This window comes from Onychomys torridus, chromosome 3 (genome assembly GCF_903995425.1).
Source record: "Onychomys torridus chromosome 3, mOncTor1.1, whole genome shotgun sequence".
NCBI lineage: Eukaryota > Metazoa > Chordata > Mammalia > Rodentia > Cricetidae > Onychomys > Onychomys torridus.
Genome location: NC_050445.1, coordinates 39909432 through 39926598, shown reverse-complemented (window position 1 = coordinate 39926598; position 17167 = coordinate 39909432). Strand labels below are relative to the sequence as shown.

Below are 17167 nucleotides of genomic sequence, written 5' to 3'. Positions count from 1 at the left end.
GATCCTGTCCGTTCTATGGCTGGGTATATGGTACATCTTTAATCCTAGATTTGGGAAGCAGAGGCAAGTGGTTCTCTCTCTGAGTTCAAGACTCTGTCTCAAAACCAAACCAAAATAAAATAAAACACAAACTTTCCCTTTTGCTGGATTTTGTTTTAGTTTTGTGAGAGTTTCCTATAACCCAGACTGGCCTTGAACTCACTAGGCAGCTGAGGATGACCTTGAAACTCGGATCCTGTGTCTCCACCTCCTGAATGCTAGGACTACATGTATTTGATCCCAAGCCAGGTCCCTGTTAATTTCTCAACCTCAGCATCCTTATCCACAACAGCAGAATCTTTCTCACAGCAGCTAGAGGAACTGCTTCCATCTGTCACTCTCCTCTCAACAGAAGAGTCATCACTGAAACACCAAAATCTAACCTTTAAATGATCTTTCCATTACACTGAAGATGAAATTTAAGCTATGAGCCTAGCCTACAGAGCCCTCTGTGACCACCCCTGCTTGCACCCCTAATCACACCTTATTATTTAGCCAGCCTCCCAGTTCAGGACACTAATACTAATTTCTGAATTCTTCTTGCCTGGAAAACTCTTTTTCTGATCTAGGAGGATTAGGATTGTCTTTTAAGTATTAATTTAAATGTACTTGGCTAGATTAAATATCTAATCCAAATTTACTACCCCATTACATCAATTCTTTACATAAAGTGGTCAGTCATTTTAAGGTTGCAAGAGAGCAGCTTGCTCACTTCTGTATCCTGGCACCTCAACAGCACCTGCTGTGGGATATCATTTTGTATGCTGTGAATATGTGTTGCTCTGATTGGGTGATAAATAAAACACTGATTGGCCAGTAGTCAGGCAGGAAGCATAGGCGGGATAAGCAGACAAAGAGAATTCTGGGAAGAGGAAGGCTGAGTCAGGAGTCACCAGCCAGACATAGAGGAAGCAAGATGACAAGGCAGAACTGAGGAAAGGTACCAAGCCACATGGCTAAACACAAATAAGGATTATGGGTTAATTTAAGTGTAAGAGCTAGTCAGTAATAAGCCTGAGCTAATGGCTGAGCAATTATAATTAATATAAGCCTCAGTGTGTTTACTTGGGGGACACGAGTGGGAAAGACTTGTCCTGACCACCAGCTGGGTGAGACACAGGAGAACTTCTGACTACAAGCACCAGCAGAGCAAGGATCCAATGAATTCGATGAAATGAATGCACACTGTGACCACGCTCACTTTCAGAGCTCCTGTGACAAGGGGACATTACACACCTGCATTCTCACAGTAATGACTTTACTATGTTCATAAAATGTTCCTACAACACTTCTCTACTGAAATTCAAGACAGCTATTTGAGATAAGAACATGAAAGTAAGGAAGCATATAAGTGATCTAAATGGAATGTTGCTACCTTAGCTCAAAAATTCACTTAACTGAACAAATACTGCGGTGGCCCAAGGAAGCCTTTGTTAAAAGTGACTAACCCAAATCTCTCGTGGCGGACATGACACTCCTCCCCATCCTGAAAATCCACTGCTCACTTCAGTTATGCAGTTAGTTCTGGGGAGTAACTATAGATTATTTCCACCTAGAAACATAAGAACTAGAACTAAGCACCCTAAATTCTACAGACAGTCACACTGTATTATAAAACGTCAATTCTAAAATAGTGAGGTAACTGCTGACCATAGTGAATAAAGCACTGAAATGCATGGCCCTTAATCACTGGCACAAGCATAAAAATACAGTTACCAGAGTAGCTTCCTACTAAAACTGTATCAGATTAGGAAGTGTAAAAAGTATTTTGATTAGTCTGATAACCTAAACTATCCTACTTTGATGTGACAGTCTAATCTAATCTAAAGGTCTGTCCTATGGCTCAGTACAGTTCACTACATAGTCAAGGAGTACCTTCAACTCCTGATCACTCTGCTTCTGCTATCAAGTGCTGGGGTTACAAGTGTGTGCCACCATGACTGATTTACTTTGTTTATTTTGTTATTTTTTTTTTTTAATTTTTGAAGTAAAAATTTTTCAAAGGACATAAGAGCTTTATCAAGCATATATACTACTAGACTAGCTACCAAAACAAAACAAGCCTGCAAACACTATAGCTTAACTAATTATTACTTCATTAAAAAAAAATCTTTACTCTTTTTGGCTACACATAAAACATTTTGTTGTTGTATGGAGACTTACTATGTAGTTCTGGCTGGCCTAAAACTAGATACGTAGAACAGGCTGAAACTGAACTAACAGATCCACCTGTCTGTCTCCATAGTGATGTGCTACCACGCCCAGGACACATGAAGCATTTTATATACAATGGTTTGTTGTTTGAGTGCACAGTACTGCCTTTTAGACTATGTACTCAGCTGTGCAACTACTGCACATCTTCTCCTTGCACTGACGGAAGCTTTCTCTTAACGGCCAAGCACAAGTTATAGCTAACAAATGGAATCTGGAGAAGCACACAATGAGAGCTTACAGAGCAACTTCTCAGCTTAAAACAGTCTTCAAGAACTGAGGACCATTTGAGATTCCCTCCCATCTCCAAAGCTTTGTAAAGATAACATGTCTTTTTAATAAAAACTCTTCCTTACACTCTCTTCTAAACAGAGGCATTGCTTCACACATCTTCTAAGGACTACTGGTCCCCCTCCCCTTTTTTTAAAAATTAGACTATTGGTCCTTTATGTCCATCTATTCTTACCAACTTTCCTAATGTCAAGAAAGGTGGCTATACACTTTGAACACTTAATGAATCAGTTAACAACAAGCACATGGGATTCACTTAATTCTAGTAGGATCCTATGTAGTCCATTCTGGCCTTGAATCCTGACCCTCCTGCCTCCACGTCCTCACAGTGCTGACACTACAGGTAAGCCCCACTAAACCTAGCTGTTCATTTTCCCGTTTTATGGTGTGTGTGTGTGTATACATACATACATACACACACACACAAACACACACACACAAATAAAATTTAGATGAGGTCTTGCTATGTTGCAAGGCTGATTTCTAACTCCTGGCTCCAAGTAATCCTCCTACCTCAACCACCTGATTCCTGGGACTATAGAGGCATGAATCACCAGGTTCAACTTCCTTTCTATTTTTTAAAGAGATGGGGGTCAGTATGTTCTCCAACTGGGCCCAAACTTGTGGATTCAAGCAGCCCTCCTATCTCAGCCTGTTGAAGAGCTGCGTGCACATAGGACCCTGGCCACTATTATTTTCTAGAAAGGACACCACAGATCAGATGAGTGTCAGTTTTATGGAAACTAAGAACCAAGTCCAGAACTGTCCCCTGATAATCAGGGATAACTGGTTACTCATGCATGCCTAACTATATATAACTACACATGAACACTGAGCAGCTAGCTGCAGTGCTAACAGGCATACTAAGAAACATCTACAAATGAAAAAGGAAATATGAAAAATAAGCCAGAACTATTGTACTCAGTGGCCCATGTTTTTAATTCCAGCACTGGAGGCAGAGACAGGCAGACCCCTGGAGCTCACTGGCCAGGCAACCTAGCCTAACTGTGAGACCTCAGTCCCAGTGAGAGAGACTGACTCAAAAACCAAGTAGACAGTTCCTAAAGAACACCACCCAAGGTTGACATCTGACATCTGGCCTCCATACACCAACATGTATACATACTTGCACATTAACTCAAGCATACAGATTATATACTCATAAATATTTTAAAATCCAAGCTAAGATTGATGGCATACGCCTGAGATCAGGAGGCTGAGGCAAGAGGACGAATTGAAGGACTATCTGAGTCTACACATAGGCAGACAGACACACAGAGTAAGCATAAAATATTTTTTAATTATTATTTATCTATTTAAGTGCTAGGGGCTGAACTCAGGAACTCATACATGCCAAGCAAGCACCCTGTCACCAAGTTACACATCCCTATTCTACATCTTAATATGTAAGGGCTTAAGTTAAACCCAAGAAGAGGAGACAGGCCAGATACTATGGGAGAAAGATTTTAAAGAAACAATGAATTGAGTTTATCTCATTTTCTTTCCCTTCTGTTTAATTCCATGTCTATACAACTCAGAAACTAAGCCTTGCCTTTTTAAAATGAGCTACTGCCTCTCCAAATGCTTACAGAACATCTTAACAGTATTATGTTGTTGACGACCTGAAAATGGGTCACCTCACAAACTGATTAAAACTCTTATGCAATTCTCCTTTGAAGGAAAGAACAGCTTGTACAAATATTTCAACTAGAGCAACTTCCTCAAGGGAAGATGATACTCATTTGTAGAGTATCAAATTCTAAAAAGTGTAGAGAAAGGCAAAATAAAACTTACGAATGTTAAATTAACTTGGTCATTTGTCTTAACCAACTATATCATGGCATTAACTTGGGAATTTGGCCATTAATTAGTTTAGGTATTTTAGGGCAGGGGATTCATGAAGGTAAGTGGTGGAGCACATGCCTAGCATGTGCCAGGCCCGGAGTCTGATCCCAGAGATGGAACAGAAGAAAGGTCTTTTAGAATAAAGTTCAGAAAGCAACAATGAAATGTACCCTTTGTCTGAGACAACAGGTTAAAGCTGGAGGAATAGCTACATTGCTACAGCACAGGCTGCATTCCCATAGTTTATTCTTGGCTTCCACAGCCCGACTGTTTCCTGTCGACAGCAATGTAAGGTTACAAAGCTATACCTGGAATGCCAATTTTCTGTCTTTAAATAGGTATTTATGACGAATATTTTAAAGTTTACATTTGAACTGTTGCAACAGAAAGAAAACACTACAGTTTAGAGACACATGGGTAAGCCAGGCACGGGAACCAGAGCAGAAGGCCTCTGAAGACTGACATCTTTCTGCATTGGAAGGAAGCTGTGGAGAGGCTTATCCACAGCCACATAGGTCTAACACCCAGTATGCCTGTGAGCTGTGTCAGACTCAACACCTCACAATTAGCCTGCTACCATCACTATCTCTACAACTAGCAGGCTCTTGCAGCATTGAGAACATTTCTCATCAGTTTATCCATAAACATCTCCTGGTGGCTGCAGGATTAGAAGGGACCTGAAGGAAAAGAACAGCCTACTGTTCAGATGAACACTAAGATTTTACCAGTTTAAGAATGACAGATGCGGGGTTGGGGATTTAGCTCAGTGGTAGAGCCCTGGGTTCAGTCCTCAGCTGGGGGGAGGTGGGGGATGACAGATGCTCTTTAGCATTTTTAGGACATCAAATTCTACGATGCAAGGCTTCAACTTCTGACAGGACTTAGCTGTGTGATCGATCATCCTAATACACTATTTGCTCTACATAGAAATTTGGAAGCTTGGGAGCAAAGCATAACTACAGAAAAAAAGTTTTTGCTGGAGTAAGGGTTAGTCTAAACTGCAGGAGACTAGGCATGGCATTAGTTCTAAAATAGCTTACAACTGTAGGCCCATGGGACCCCATACCTTCTTTTAGTGTGCAGACATACAGGCAGACAGAAGATTCATATACATAAGTAAATTAACCTTTTTTTTTTTTTTTTTTTAAAGCCAAGAAAGGAAAAATTCAGTTCAGTAAAAATTTGGGGGGTTAATCATCTCTCAAAAAACATAAGATTTTTATTTCCCTCTTAGCTTTCAGAACTGTCTTATAGAAACCAAGTCACCACATACCTATAGATGGAGATTTGAAAGGGTATTTATCAGGAAGGTCCACTCTAACTTTCCACACTCCGCCTTCATATGGTGCTGGAACAGAAGTAAAAACATGTTATCCATTTGGACTGTGTCTTCAATTAGAAAATAAATCCAAATGTAAATGAACATCAAATCCCTCTCTCTTGAAAAAGGCCTCAGACCAATTCCTCAAAGATTTCAGGAACTAACTGGACTTGGTGACATAGGCTATAATGCTAGCACACAGAAGATAAGGCACGAGGACTGCTGTGGGTCCCAGGCTAGCCTGGTTAAAAAGTCAGTCCAGGAGCAACTACAATCAGCAGGATAGATACTCTGTTCAGATTAATTCATTCTTCTTTCTTTCCTTTTTTTTTGATTACTAAGTTCTCTGGCTAATTTCTGTTTTCCTCCCCTCCCCTCCCCTCCCCTCCCCTCCCCTCCCCTCCCCTCCCCTTCCCTCCCTCCCTCCCTCTCTCTCCCTCTCCCTCTCTCTCTCTCTCTCTCTCTCTCCCCAGTTTTCCAAGACAGGGTTTCTCTGTGTAGTTTTGGTGCCTGTCCTGGATCTCACTCTGTAGAGCAGGCTGGCCTAGAACTCACAGAGATCCGCCTGGCTCTGCCTCCCAAGTGCTGGGATTAAAGGCGTGTGCCCCCACCGCCCTAATTCATTTTTCTATAGGCTGCGTCCAATAGAAGAAGCTTGTTCTGTTAGAATTATCCTGTTCTCATTAGACTCTAGCCTCACTCACTTAGGAGGGCAGAGTTAAAGGGCTGTCTGGGTTAGAGCAACTTCAAACTAGCTTGAACAGCAACCTAGTAAGACTCTGCCTCCAAGTAAAAAGTAATACGGGGGCTAAAGAGATGACTTAGGAATTAAGAGCACTTGGTGCTTTTGCAGGGGACCCAGGTTAAATTTCTAGCCACCATGGCTCACAACCCATAACTCCAATTCCAGGGAATCTGACACCTTCTTCTGACCTCTAAGGGCACCAGGCACATACATGGTGCATACACATACACACAGGCAAAATACTCATACACATAAAAAAAATAAACTTTTAAGCTGGCCAGTGGTGGCACTCGCCTTTAAACTTAGAACTCAGGAGGCAGAGCCAGGCAGATATATGTGAGTTCTAGGCCAGCATGGTCTACAGAGCAAGATCCAGGACAAACACCAAAACTACACAGAGAAACTCTGTCCTGAGAAAACAAAAAAACAAAACAACACACAAACAAAAAAAAAAAAACCCAAAAAACAAAAAACAGAAATAAACAAACAAACAAAAGACACCAAAATCAAACTTTTAAAAGTGAAGAAAGGAAGATCAGGGAATGACACTCAGGGGTAGAGCACTTCCCAAACATGCACAAAGCCTGGGGTCAGTCACCAATACCATAAAACAAAGAGAAAACCACTCCACGGTTTTCCTTTAAAATATCCAGAGTTAAGCAAATAGCCACTCTCTTGATACTATTGAACACCACTCAATTATTTGATAAGAGATAGTCACGTTCCTTTGTTTCCTACTTCAGAATAGATACACACTTCCTGAAGAACACCTCTGTGGCCAGAACCCAGAATCTGTGAGACTGAGTGCAGAGTGCCAAGGATTTCTCCACACGCTGGCTCTGGTGCTAAACTAGTTCCTTCACTGTCTAGCAAGATAATAAAAAGAACACATACCCACACTTGTACTTACTTCCTTGTGGTCCATAAAACTTGACAACAAATTCGTTGAGTCCTCCTAGGATTGTAACCTCATGTTTGCTTTCAATGCTGAAGTACAGAGTGAAGGAAATGACACGGTACATGTAAGAGCGACAGGTGACATTCAAACTTGGCAGTTTGCAAGTGCCACCACACTCGACACACTGCTGGTAAAATAGACACAACATGGAATCACTCTAGCAGAGAAGAGACAATTTATACTCCCGCGAAGAGATATGCATGAGCTTTGGATACAGAGACTAATAATACAGTTACTCTCTGACTGTCTGTTCTCTCTCTGCAAACTAGGAAAATACCACTTCATGGGATTTGTGTCAAGTCACAACAGGGAAAATTGGAGCAAATCTATGGCATTTGTTTTCACTCATTCTTTTGCTCCCGCAAGCCTAACCCTTTAGATGTGTCTTTAGATGTAGGTGTGGATCATGACTAACCACAGAGGGCAACCCTTCTAATTCTCTCCATCAAACACCACCCAGCCTTGAGACAGCTTGAGAACTCCTCACAGTATTAAGATTCAGGCCTGGGGAGACATGTTACTCAGTAATGAGCTTGCCATACAGGCATGAGGACCTGAGTTTGACCCCCAGCACCTATACCAAAACCTAGGCATGGTGTTCTGCAGCTGTAACCCTAACAACAACCAAGGAAAACCTAGGCATGGTGTTCTGCAGCTGTAACCCTAACAACAACCAAGGAAAACCTAGGCATGGTGTTCTGCAGCTGTTATCCTAACAACAACCAAGGAAGCAAAGACAGGCAGGCAGACCCCAGGGGCCCCAAGGCCAACCAGCACCACCAGTAAGCCTTAGGTCCTGGTGAGAGACCGTGCCTCAAAAACCATGGTAGGCCAGGCCTGGTAGCACATGCCTTCAATTCTAGCACTCAGGAGGCAGAGGCTGGTGGATCTTCGTGTTTCAAAACTAGTCTGGTCTATATAGCAAGTTCTAGGACAGACCTTGTTACAAACAAACTCCCTTCCCCGAAAACAAAGATGATAGCTCCTAAGGCAACATTTGAAGTTGACCTCTGGCTTCTACATGCAAACACATGAATCCATGTGTACATGTGTACACATGGAGTAATGTGATTCACTTATAGGATACTAAATTATTCCACATTAGTAAAAAAGCAGACTACTGCTCTAAAACCTTGTTTCTAATGTCCTGTTTCTGCTTTGTGGTCTAACCCACTAATGACTCTGCAATAGAAATTTTAGGTGGTAAGGCCCTAATCTACCTGTAACAATAAGGAAAAATGCATTCAAACAGTATACACACAGAAAAACTGGCATAATTTCTTGTTGGTTAAGTCACATATGTGACGTATGCCTGTCTGGGGGTCATGATTTATACTGACTGAACCACCACCCCAGCACCTTAAAAACATTCCACAACTAAACATGTTTAAAACATGTAAAAGAAAAGGTACCTATGTCTTGAAGGGAAATCAACACCAGTGATAATAAACCTCAATGTAAGCGATGAAGGCCTCAAAGAAACAGACTTGATAGAAAAAAGTCTCCTTACAAATGACACCCAGACCAGAAACCACACAAGATGAGTGGACATAAACACAAAACACTCACGAGCACCGTGTATTACACTTCTACACTGTAAAAGCCAAAGCCAAATGTGACGCTGGTAAGGAAAAACACAAAGCATATATATATGACAAGGGTGGGGAGGGGTCTTGGGAAGTTGGGGAAAGAGAACCATGAGTTCGAAGATAGTCTTTGCTACACCAGGAGCTGAGAGTCAGCACGAACTACATAAGGAGACAACAGAGGACAGGACACAAAGTGATAGGGTAGAGATAGCCCAGTGATAGAGCATGTGTTCAGCATGCTTGAGAACCCGGGTTCAATTTCCAGCATTGTCCCTCAAAGCTAACTTTAAAAACAAGATGTTATTAGAGTAAGGGGGAAAATATCCTAACAAAGAAAACGTCCAAACAGTAAGGCAAAAAAAAAACAAAACAAAAACCAGAAAGGCTAAAAAGATGGTTCCATGAGAGGAAGCACATATTGTTCTTGCAGATGACCCAAGTCAGCTCCCAGCACCCTGGCAGGTGACTCATAAACACCCTGGCCTCCTCAGGCACTGTAGTCTCAGACACACAACCTCCCTACACACACACACACACACACACACACACACACACACACACACACAAAAAAAAAAAAAATCAATGAAAATAAAAGAAAATGTAAAGAAAAAGATATAAAGAGTTCGTCAGGCAGCGGTGGCACACACCTTTAATCCCAGCACTTGAGAGGCAGAACCAGGTGGGTCTCTGTGAGTGTGAGTTCGAGACCAGCCTGGGCTACAGAGAGATCCAGGACAGGTACCAAAACTATACAGAGAAACCCTGCCCCCCAAAAATAAATAAATAAATAAATAAGATATAAAGGATTCAACTTATTAGAAGGTTTAAAGATGTGATCCCCAGCTACACATTGATGAAGATGAAACAGAAGCAAGCCAGTGTCTGGTGGAGCATGGACCTATACTTTGGAGAACAGATTCCACTTCTACCAATCCAAAACCTAAAATGAAACTTGCTTTTATTCAAATTTCACAACAGTGATGTTTTTAGTTTGCTTTCTTTTGTTTGAGACAGGATTTCTTCGTGTAACCCTGGCTCTCCTAGAACTTGCTATGTAGACCAGGCTGCCCTCTGCCTCCTTAGTCCTGGGATTAAAGGCATGAGCCACTATGGCCTGGCAGTTTTTTTTTTTTTTTAAAGCCAGTCCCAGCTGGTAAAAGTAGGATCTGATTTCATTTTCTTTTGAATACTGATGGGCTGGGGAGATGGAGAAACTGCTGCTCTTCAGAGGACACAGGCTGGATTCTCAGTACTCACAAGGTACTTAACCATTGAGCTATCTCTCCAGCCAGCCCTCAAGGTACTTACAATCATCTGTAACCCCAGTTCCAGGGATCAGACTCCCTCTTCTGGCTTCCTTGGGCACCACACATACGCATGCAAGCAAAATACCCTTATGTTTACAAAATTCCTCCTATGTACATGCCAACATACATACAGCTATCTTCACCAAAGCTCCTATGTGTAGTATGTGTTAACATTTCAAACCGCAGAAACAACCTAAAGTTCACTAACAGCAGGAAGGGTCAACTGTGACAGTCACAGAACAGAGGTCACATCATACTTGAAAAGCGGGAGAACAAGAGCTGGGGATGATAAAACACACGGGAAGAATTCAATTCCAAGCACCATAGCCTCCTCACCTCAAAAGAAACCTTTAATATTTACAATTGTGACTTACACTGTGGTCGTCAGTTCTAGAAACGAAAGACATCTTTTCTGTACTGTATCAAAAGGATGCAATCAAACAGCACTTAATCTGCTTGCATCTACTTGACAAAGATTCTCTTTCCTAAATCATGTTAAAACAAGAGTAGATCAATGCTCCTCTGTCTTTAGTACAACCCAAAACAGGTCTCTAATTACACACCAAATCATACCCGGGAATCCTGAGCATAGTTCATTTTGTATGAGAATCTAAAGGCCAACTGAAGGAAAAAATGTAAAAAATACAAGTTGGTAATAAACTACTAAAATTTATGCTGCAGTGGAACCATACAGACACTAAATCAGATAGGAAAGGGATTCACAACGGAAAAGCCAGTGGTGTCTTTCTCCTCTCTGCTGTGAAGTCAAGGACAAGGGGAGGCAAAAAGAGGGCCAGTTAGAATGACAGAACCATCATCTGCTGAAATGGGATGGTTAGACCAGGAGATATGGAAACTCAGTACAGGGTTCCTTTATCATTTGGGGGTGTTAGAAAAATAAATCTACCAATTCTTCAGATACTGCTGACAAAAAAAGTCAAACCTATAAGTCACATTGTATGCATTTCTAAGTTATTCACAAAATACTAGTCCTTACCTACCTAGCGTTTCACCTTAAAGATTCTGTTTTCAGAACAATGATTAGCACTGAGGAACTCAAGTCCATTTCACTCTTGAAATACCAGCCACCCACCACCTATTTCCATGAATGGCATTTGTTTACACAATCTAATATTTAAAGGGGGAATGTCAAGCTGTCAGAGACAGGTGTCAATCAGGGTTTGAAGTGATTTCTACATAGTTCAGAAATTTTCCAAGAAGGGAGAGAAGGGCTAACTAAGCCTCTGCCACAGGAATCAAAGTGACATGTCAAGGACCTAGGACTCAAAGACATCAGTGTGTCCTCAGCTCACGGATGATGCCTTTATAAAGCAAGTGGCCTCCACAGCTGTGTCCCAGGAAGGACTAGGGTGAAAAATGGGCTTTTTAGACATAGACACTTCATGGCTGCTTCTTTCCACACTGAGACCAGTCTATTTCCAACTCTCCTTGACAAGTGACCACATAGGAAAGTTGAAAAACTAAGCAGCTGTCAAAGTGAAAATCATGACATGGAGTAATACTCATCAAGAACTGTCTTATGAGCGGGGCGGTGGTGGTGGTGGTGGTGGTGGTGGTGGCGGCGGCGGCGGCGGTGGCGGCTCACGCCTTTAATCCCAGAACTCGGGAGGCAGAGCCAGGCGGATCTCTGTGAGTTTGAGGCCAGCCTGGTCTACAGAGTGAGAGCCAGGAAAGGCGCAAAGCTATACAGAGAAATCCTGTCTCAAAAAAACAAAAACAAAAACAAAAACAAAAACAAAAACAAAGAAAGAGATTGATTGATTGATTGATTGATTCTAGTAATAAAATCACTAAATGTAAAGAACTAGGGCAAATCATTATTTGTTTCTCTAAACCTGAAAGGAAACACTACAGGACAATCAACAAATAAATAGATGCGTGTCATTATTTTTTAAGGCCAAGCAATTTTATACTCTATATTTCCCCAAAACTAGTTTTAAGCTTTCTGTATGAAATAATTGGACCCCTTAAACTGGTCTGTGGGGAATACAGTATGGATCTATTATATCCACACAAGATCACAGACTTCATTTCTATCAGAACTTGTTTACTAAAATTCTACACATCTCCCACATAAGCACCATATGCCAAACAAAAACTCCTCAAACAGTGTCTGCATACAGGAAAGTCTAAAAATGTAGTATGGGACATAAGACATACTGATTAGGTAGGAAACACAATCCAGGCATGGTGACTTTTGACTGTGATCCTTGCACTCCAGAAGGTAAGGCAAGAAGGCTAACAAGAGTTCAAGGCTAGCCTAGGCTAAAGTGTGAATTCTAGAAGGCAGGCCTGAACTAAAGTGTGGGACCCCATTTCAAAGATCAAACACTAAAACCCAAACAAAAAGAAATAGTAAAAGCAAAAACACAACTAGAATTTAGAGTCAGAATTCTTCTAAGGCCAGCAAAATGGCTTTGCAAGTAATGGTGTTTGTCACCACCTGGTGGCTCTCAGGCGCTGAGACCTATATGAACAGAATGGATTCCTGCAAGTTGTTCTTTACCTCCACACAAATACCATGACAGGTACACACACACACAGACACTACATACATGTAACAGTATAGTAACACTGAGCTTAAGTTTACACAGTGTCTTAAAAAATTATTTGGACACACAGAGGTAAGAACAAGCTTTTAAAGTGAAGATTTAAGGCAGAAATAGTGGGATAAACCTGTAATCCCAGCCTTTAGGAGGTTCTAGAACTATAAAGTCCGGGTTGGCCTTGGGAGCTGCATGCCTCTGCCCTCCAAGTGCTGGGATAAAAGGCACGCACTACCATACCCAACATATTTTACTGTTTTGTTTGTTTTTGGTGCTTTTCTAAGACAGGTTTCATGTAGCCCAGGTTGGACTCAAATTCTCTATACAGCCAAGGAAGACCATAAACCTTCCAAGTACCGCAGTTACAGTTAACTAGCTAGTAAGTGTATGTGTTCAAAAAAATCAGTAATTCCCCATCTTACTTGTATGACTTCAATAACAAGGAATGTTTCTCAAAACAAGCTTTTAAAAGTTTCAATGTTGGGGACTGGAGGATAGCTCAGAGGTTAAGAGCACTGGCTGTTCTTCCAGAGGTCCTGAGTTCGATTCCCAACAACCACATGGTGGCTTGCAACCATCTATAGTGGGATCTGGTGCCTCTTCTGGAATAAAGGAGTACATGTAGATAGAGCACTCATACATAAAATAAATATATATCTTTAAAAAAAAAAAAAAGCAAAAAAATAAAAAATAAAAAATAAAAAAAAGCTGGGTGGTGGTGGCGCACGCCTTTACCCAGCACTCAGGAGGCAGAGCCAGGTGGATCTCTGTGAGTTCGAGGCCAGCCTGGTCTACAAAGCGAGTTCCAGGACAGGCTCCAAAGCTACAGAGAAACACTGTCTCAAAAAAACAAAAAAGCGCTGGCTGCTCTTCCAGAGGTCCTGAGTTCAATTCCCACCAACCACATGGTGGCTCACAACCATCTGTAATGAGATCTGGCGCCCTCTTCTGGAGTGCAGGGACACATGCAAGAAGAACACTGTATACACGATAAATTTTTTTTTAAAGTTTCAATGTTTGTAAATCCAAAGGATAAAAGGAAAGACCAGACACATCTACATACAACTAGTTTACCCTTGTGAACAGGTTAGAAATCACTTCTCTAAAGAGCTGATCACAAACAGCTTTGCTCCGTACCAGGTTGTCCAACCTTTTTGACAATGTCATGTCTATTGTCATCTGCAAATATGTTGGGCCACATTCATAGCTCTCTTGGGATTAGTGTGACCCAAATGCAGGTTAGACATGCCAGCAGTGGTTTTCCAGAACAGGAATGGCTAACCCTGCAGTCCTCTTTACTGCTTCATGTTCATTAGGCACAGCAGGTGTCAATTAGTAAGTGCCATTCAACTTTGATTTCATACAAATTAAGAGAGGCCAGAGAGCAGCACACACTTAAGTCCTGCTTAAAGCAACATGCACAAAGGAATAAGAGGTTCAAGATCACTCACTGCCAAGATTTTAAGTGAAGAAAGCAAAGCACAAATAAATACAGTAGCTGAAGCCGGGATTAACCCCTGCACTCTGGAGGCAGAGGCAGGCGGATCTATGATTTCAAGGCCACCTTGGTCTACAGTTTAAGTTCCAGGAGAGCCAGGAATACACAGAGAAAAACTGTCTAAAAAACAAACAAAACAAAAAAATGAACAACAAACTAGCTGGTATGTTAAATGTGACCTTCATGTGATCTACCAAATAGAGAACTCTGTTTTAAAACAAATGAGTATATGCCTTTATTCAGCTGGGCCCAATTTCTACTGTCCACTTAGAAGACTTATAAGAAATAGTAAATACTTTCCTAAGTTTTTTATTTTAATTTATTACTATTTATTTTGATTTTTTGAGACAGGGTTTCTCTGTGTAGCTTTTGCGCCTTTCCTGGGACTCACTTGGTTGCTCATGCTGACCTTGAACTCACAGAGATCCACCTGCCTCTTCCTCCCGAGTGCTGGGATTAAAGGTGTGAGCCACCACTACCCGGCTAGTTTTTTTATTTTAGAAAGTAGTCCAAAGTGATGTAGAAAACAGCAGCTTCTTCTTGAATCAAAGTCTGCTTAAAATCCAGTGGAATCAGGCCTGCTGTTACAGATACATTATCCCAGTTACTTTAGAGGCTGAGACTACCAAATTCAAGGGCCTATCTGAACTACAGAATGAGTTCAAGGCCAACCTGGGCAGTTTAGTGAGGCCATGTCCTAAAAACTAGGAAGATGACCAGTGAAATCAGACTTGCTGCCAAACACAGCCTAAATTCAATCTAGGAACGCATGTTGTGGAATGACAGGCCTGAGTACTGCCCCAGCTGTCCTGTAACCTCCCCACACTGGCCAGAGCATGCATATACCCACACATAAACACACACAACAACAAAATTAGGATGGGAAAAAAAGGAAGAAAACACAACTATGTCACTGATTTTATTTTAAAAATCCACAGAAAATAAGCAAAAGAGAAGAATTTTTTATGGGGGAGGGATAAGGTAGCTACGTCAGTAACAATGCTTGTTTAGTATGCACGAAGCCTAAGTTCACTCTCCAGAATCATACAGACCAGACACGGCGGTATACACCTGTAATCACAACACTGGAGCACAAACACGAGGAGGAGCACAAGCCCAAGGCCACCCAGTGAGGACAAGGCCACCCTGGCCTATGTGAGTTCTTGTTGCCCTTGCTAATCTTGCGGAGTATCCAAGTTCACTTCCCAGCACCCATGTCCTACGGCTCACACATGCCTTAAACTCCAGTTCCCAGGGATTTGATTCCTTCTTCTGTCTTCTGAGGACACTCAAAAACACACAGCACTCACTCACAGACAAACAGAAACACACACACATAGTAACAAGAAAATGCCTGTACTGGTGAGATGGTGTAAGCAGGTAAGTGTGTGCAGCACAAACACAGAGGTCTGAGTCCAGTCCCTGGAACCTATATAAATGTACAAGGAGAAAAGCAAGTCCACAGAGCAGTCTTGTGACTGTTCTTATGTAACTACAATAATAAATAAAATTTAAAAAGAAACACTTCTACCATAGGCAAATCATTCCAATAAATGAGCACAAAACCCTGGAAAGTCAAGTGCAGTGACATGAAAGGACACTGTAACTAGATATGCAACGTGATACAAGGATGCTGTAGAGCTATTTTCGGCACCATATAAGTAACAGGTGTGTGGGCCGGGGGAGGGGGGGGGGGGACTACCATTCTAACAGGACTGGTTGCTCCAGACCAGCAGAGGTGATTAATACAGCAACAAACAGACCGCCTGCTACAATTACAATAATGGAAGTGGCTATGTTTTATGGAAGCTGATCTAAAAAGTTGACAGAAGTTTGAGATTTACATATACATAAACAGTAAAATAAGGCTGATCGTAAATAAGGTTGGAATGTACAGGCAGGAAACAGAAGTTGCTCACAAGAATACTTCTGAGCTGGGCGGTGGTGGCACATGCCTTTGATCCCAGCACTCAGGCAGTGGCAGGTTTGAGGCCAGCGTGGTCTACAGAGTGAGTTCCAGGAAAGGTGCAAAGCTACACAGAGAGACCCTGTCTCCCCCCCGCCCCCCCCCAAAAAGAATACTTCTGAATAACTCGGGAGGTGGGGGGAGGACATCAAAATGATGTGGTAAATCCTGAGAAAACAAACCTAGACAGACGTGTGTGTGTGTGTGTGTGTGTGTGTGTGTGTGTGTGTGTGTAAGATTTGACAGAACTCCTGGGTTCTCTTCTTTCCTGTGTATAACCTGGGCTGCCTGGAATTTGCTCTGTAGCCTAAATCTCAAGAGATCGGTCTGTCTCTGTCTCCTAAGAACTAGAATTAAAGGCCACCTCCTTCTCCCCGGCACAACTGTAGTTTTCAATCATTATTTTTGATTACTAATATCTCAGAAAAGCAAATGCAAAAACATACATTTAGGATCGTGTTGCACACCTTATAAGCCTGGCACTCGGGAGGCAGAGCCAGGTGGATCTCTGTGATTTTTTAGGCCAACCCGGTCAACAGAGTGAGTTCCAGGACAGCCAAGGTTACACAGAGAAAGTCTGTCCCTTTAAATATAAACAAGAACCCCAAGTTCTCACACTACCAGTTCCGATTAGATCTTAACTTCTACACATCCCGTCTAGTCATCATTCACCCCACAGAAGGTCTGGTACAGAAGGCCTCTTTCAGCCTTGCTGGCCAGCTTTCGTTTCCTGAAATACAACGAACATCCTCCTCCTCAGGGACTCTGCTGTCTGTTTCTTCTGCCTAGCCCCAACTTCCTTGTTTCTACAGACAGCTGTTTCTTAGGCT

The 17167-nt window shown here is 41.9% G+C and overlaps 1 protein-coding gene across 2 annotated transcripts in view; it reads right to left on the bottom strand.

Annotated features, from left to right (window-relative positions):
• The window catches only part of Ube2h (ubiquitin conjugating enzyme E2 H), a 102738-nt gene that overhangs the window by 49170 nt on the left and 36401 nt on the right, over nt 1–17167 (bottom strand). For both annotated transcript variants that reach the window (XM_036181344.1, XM_036181345.1), the window contains exons 2-3: nt 7363–7439; nt 5660–5734 (exon numbers count right to left, since the gene is read on the bottom strand). In XM_036181344.1, coding sequence (XP_036037237.1) covers nt 5660–5734; nt 7363–7439 — 152 coding nt within the window. The remainder of the gene's footprint in view (nt 1–5659; nt 5735–7362; nt 7440–17167) is intronic.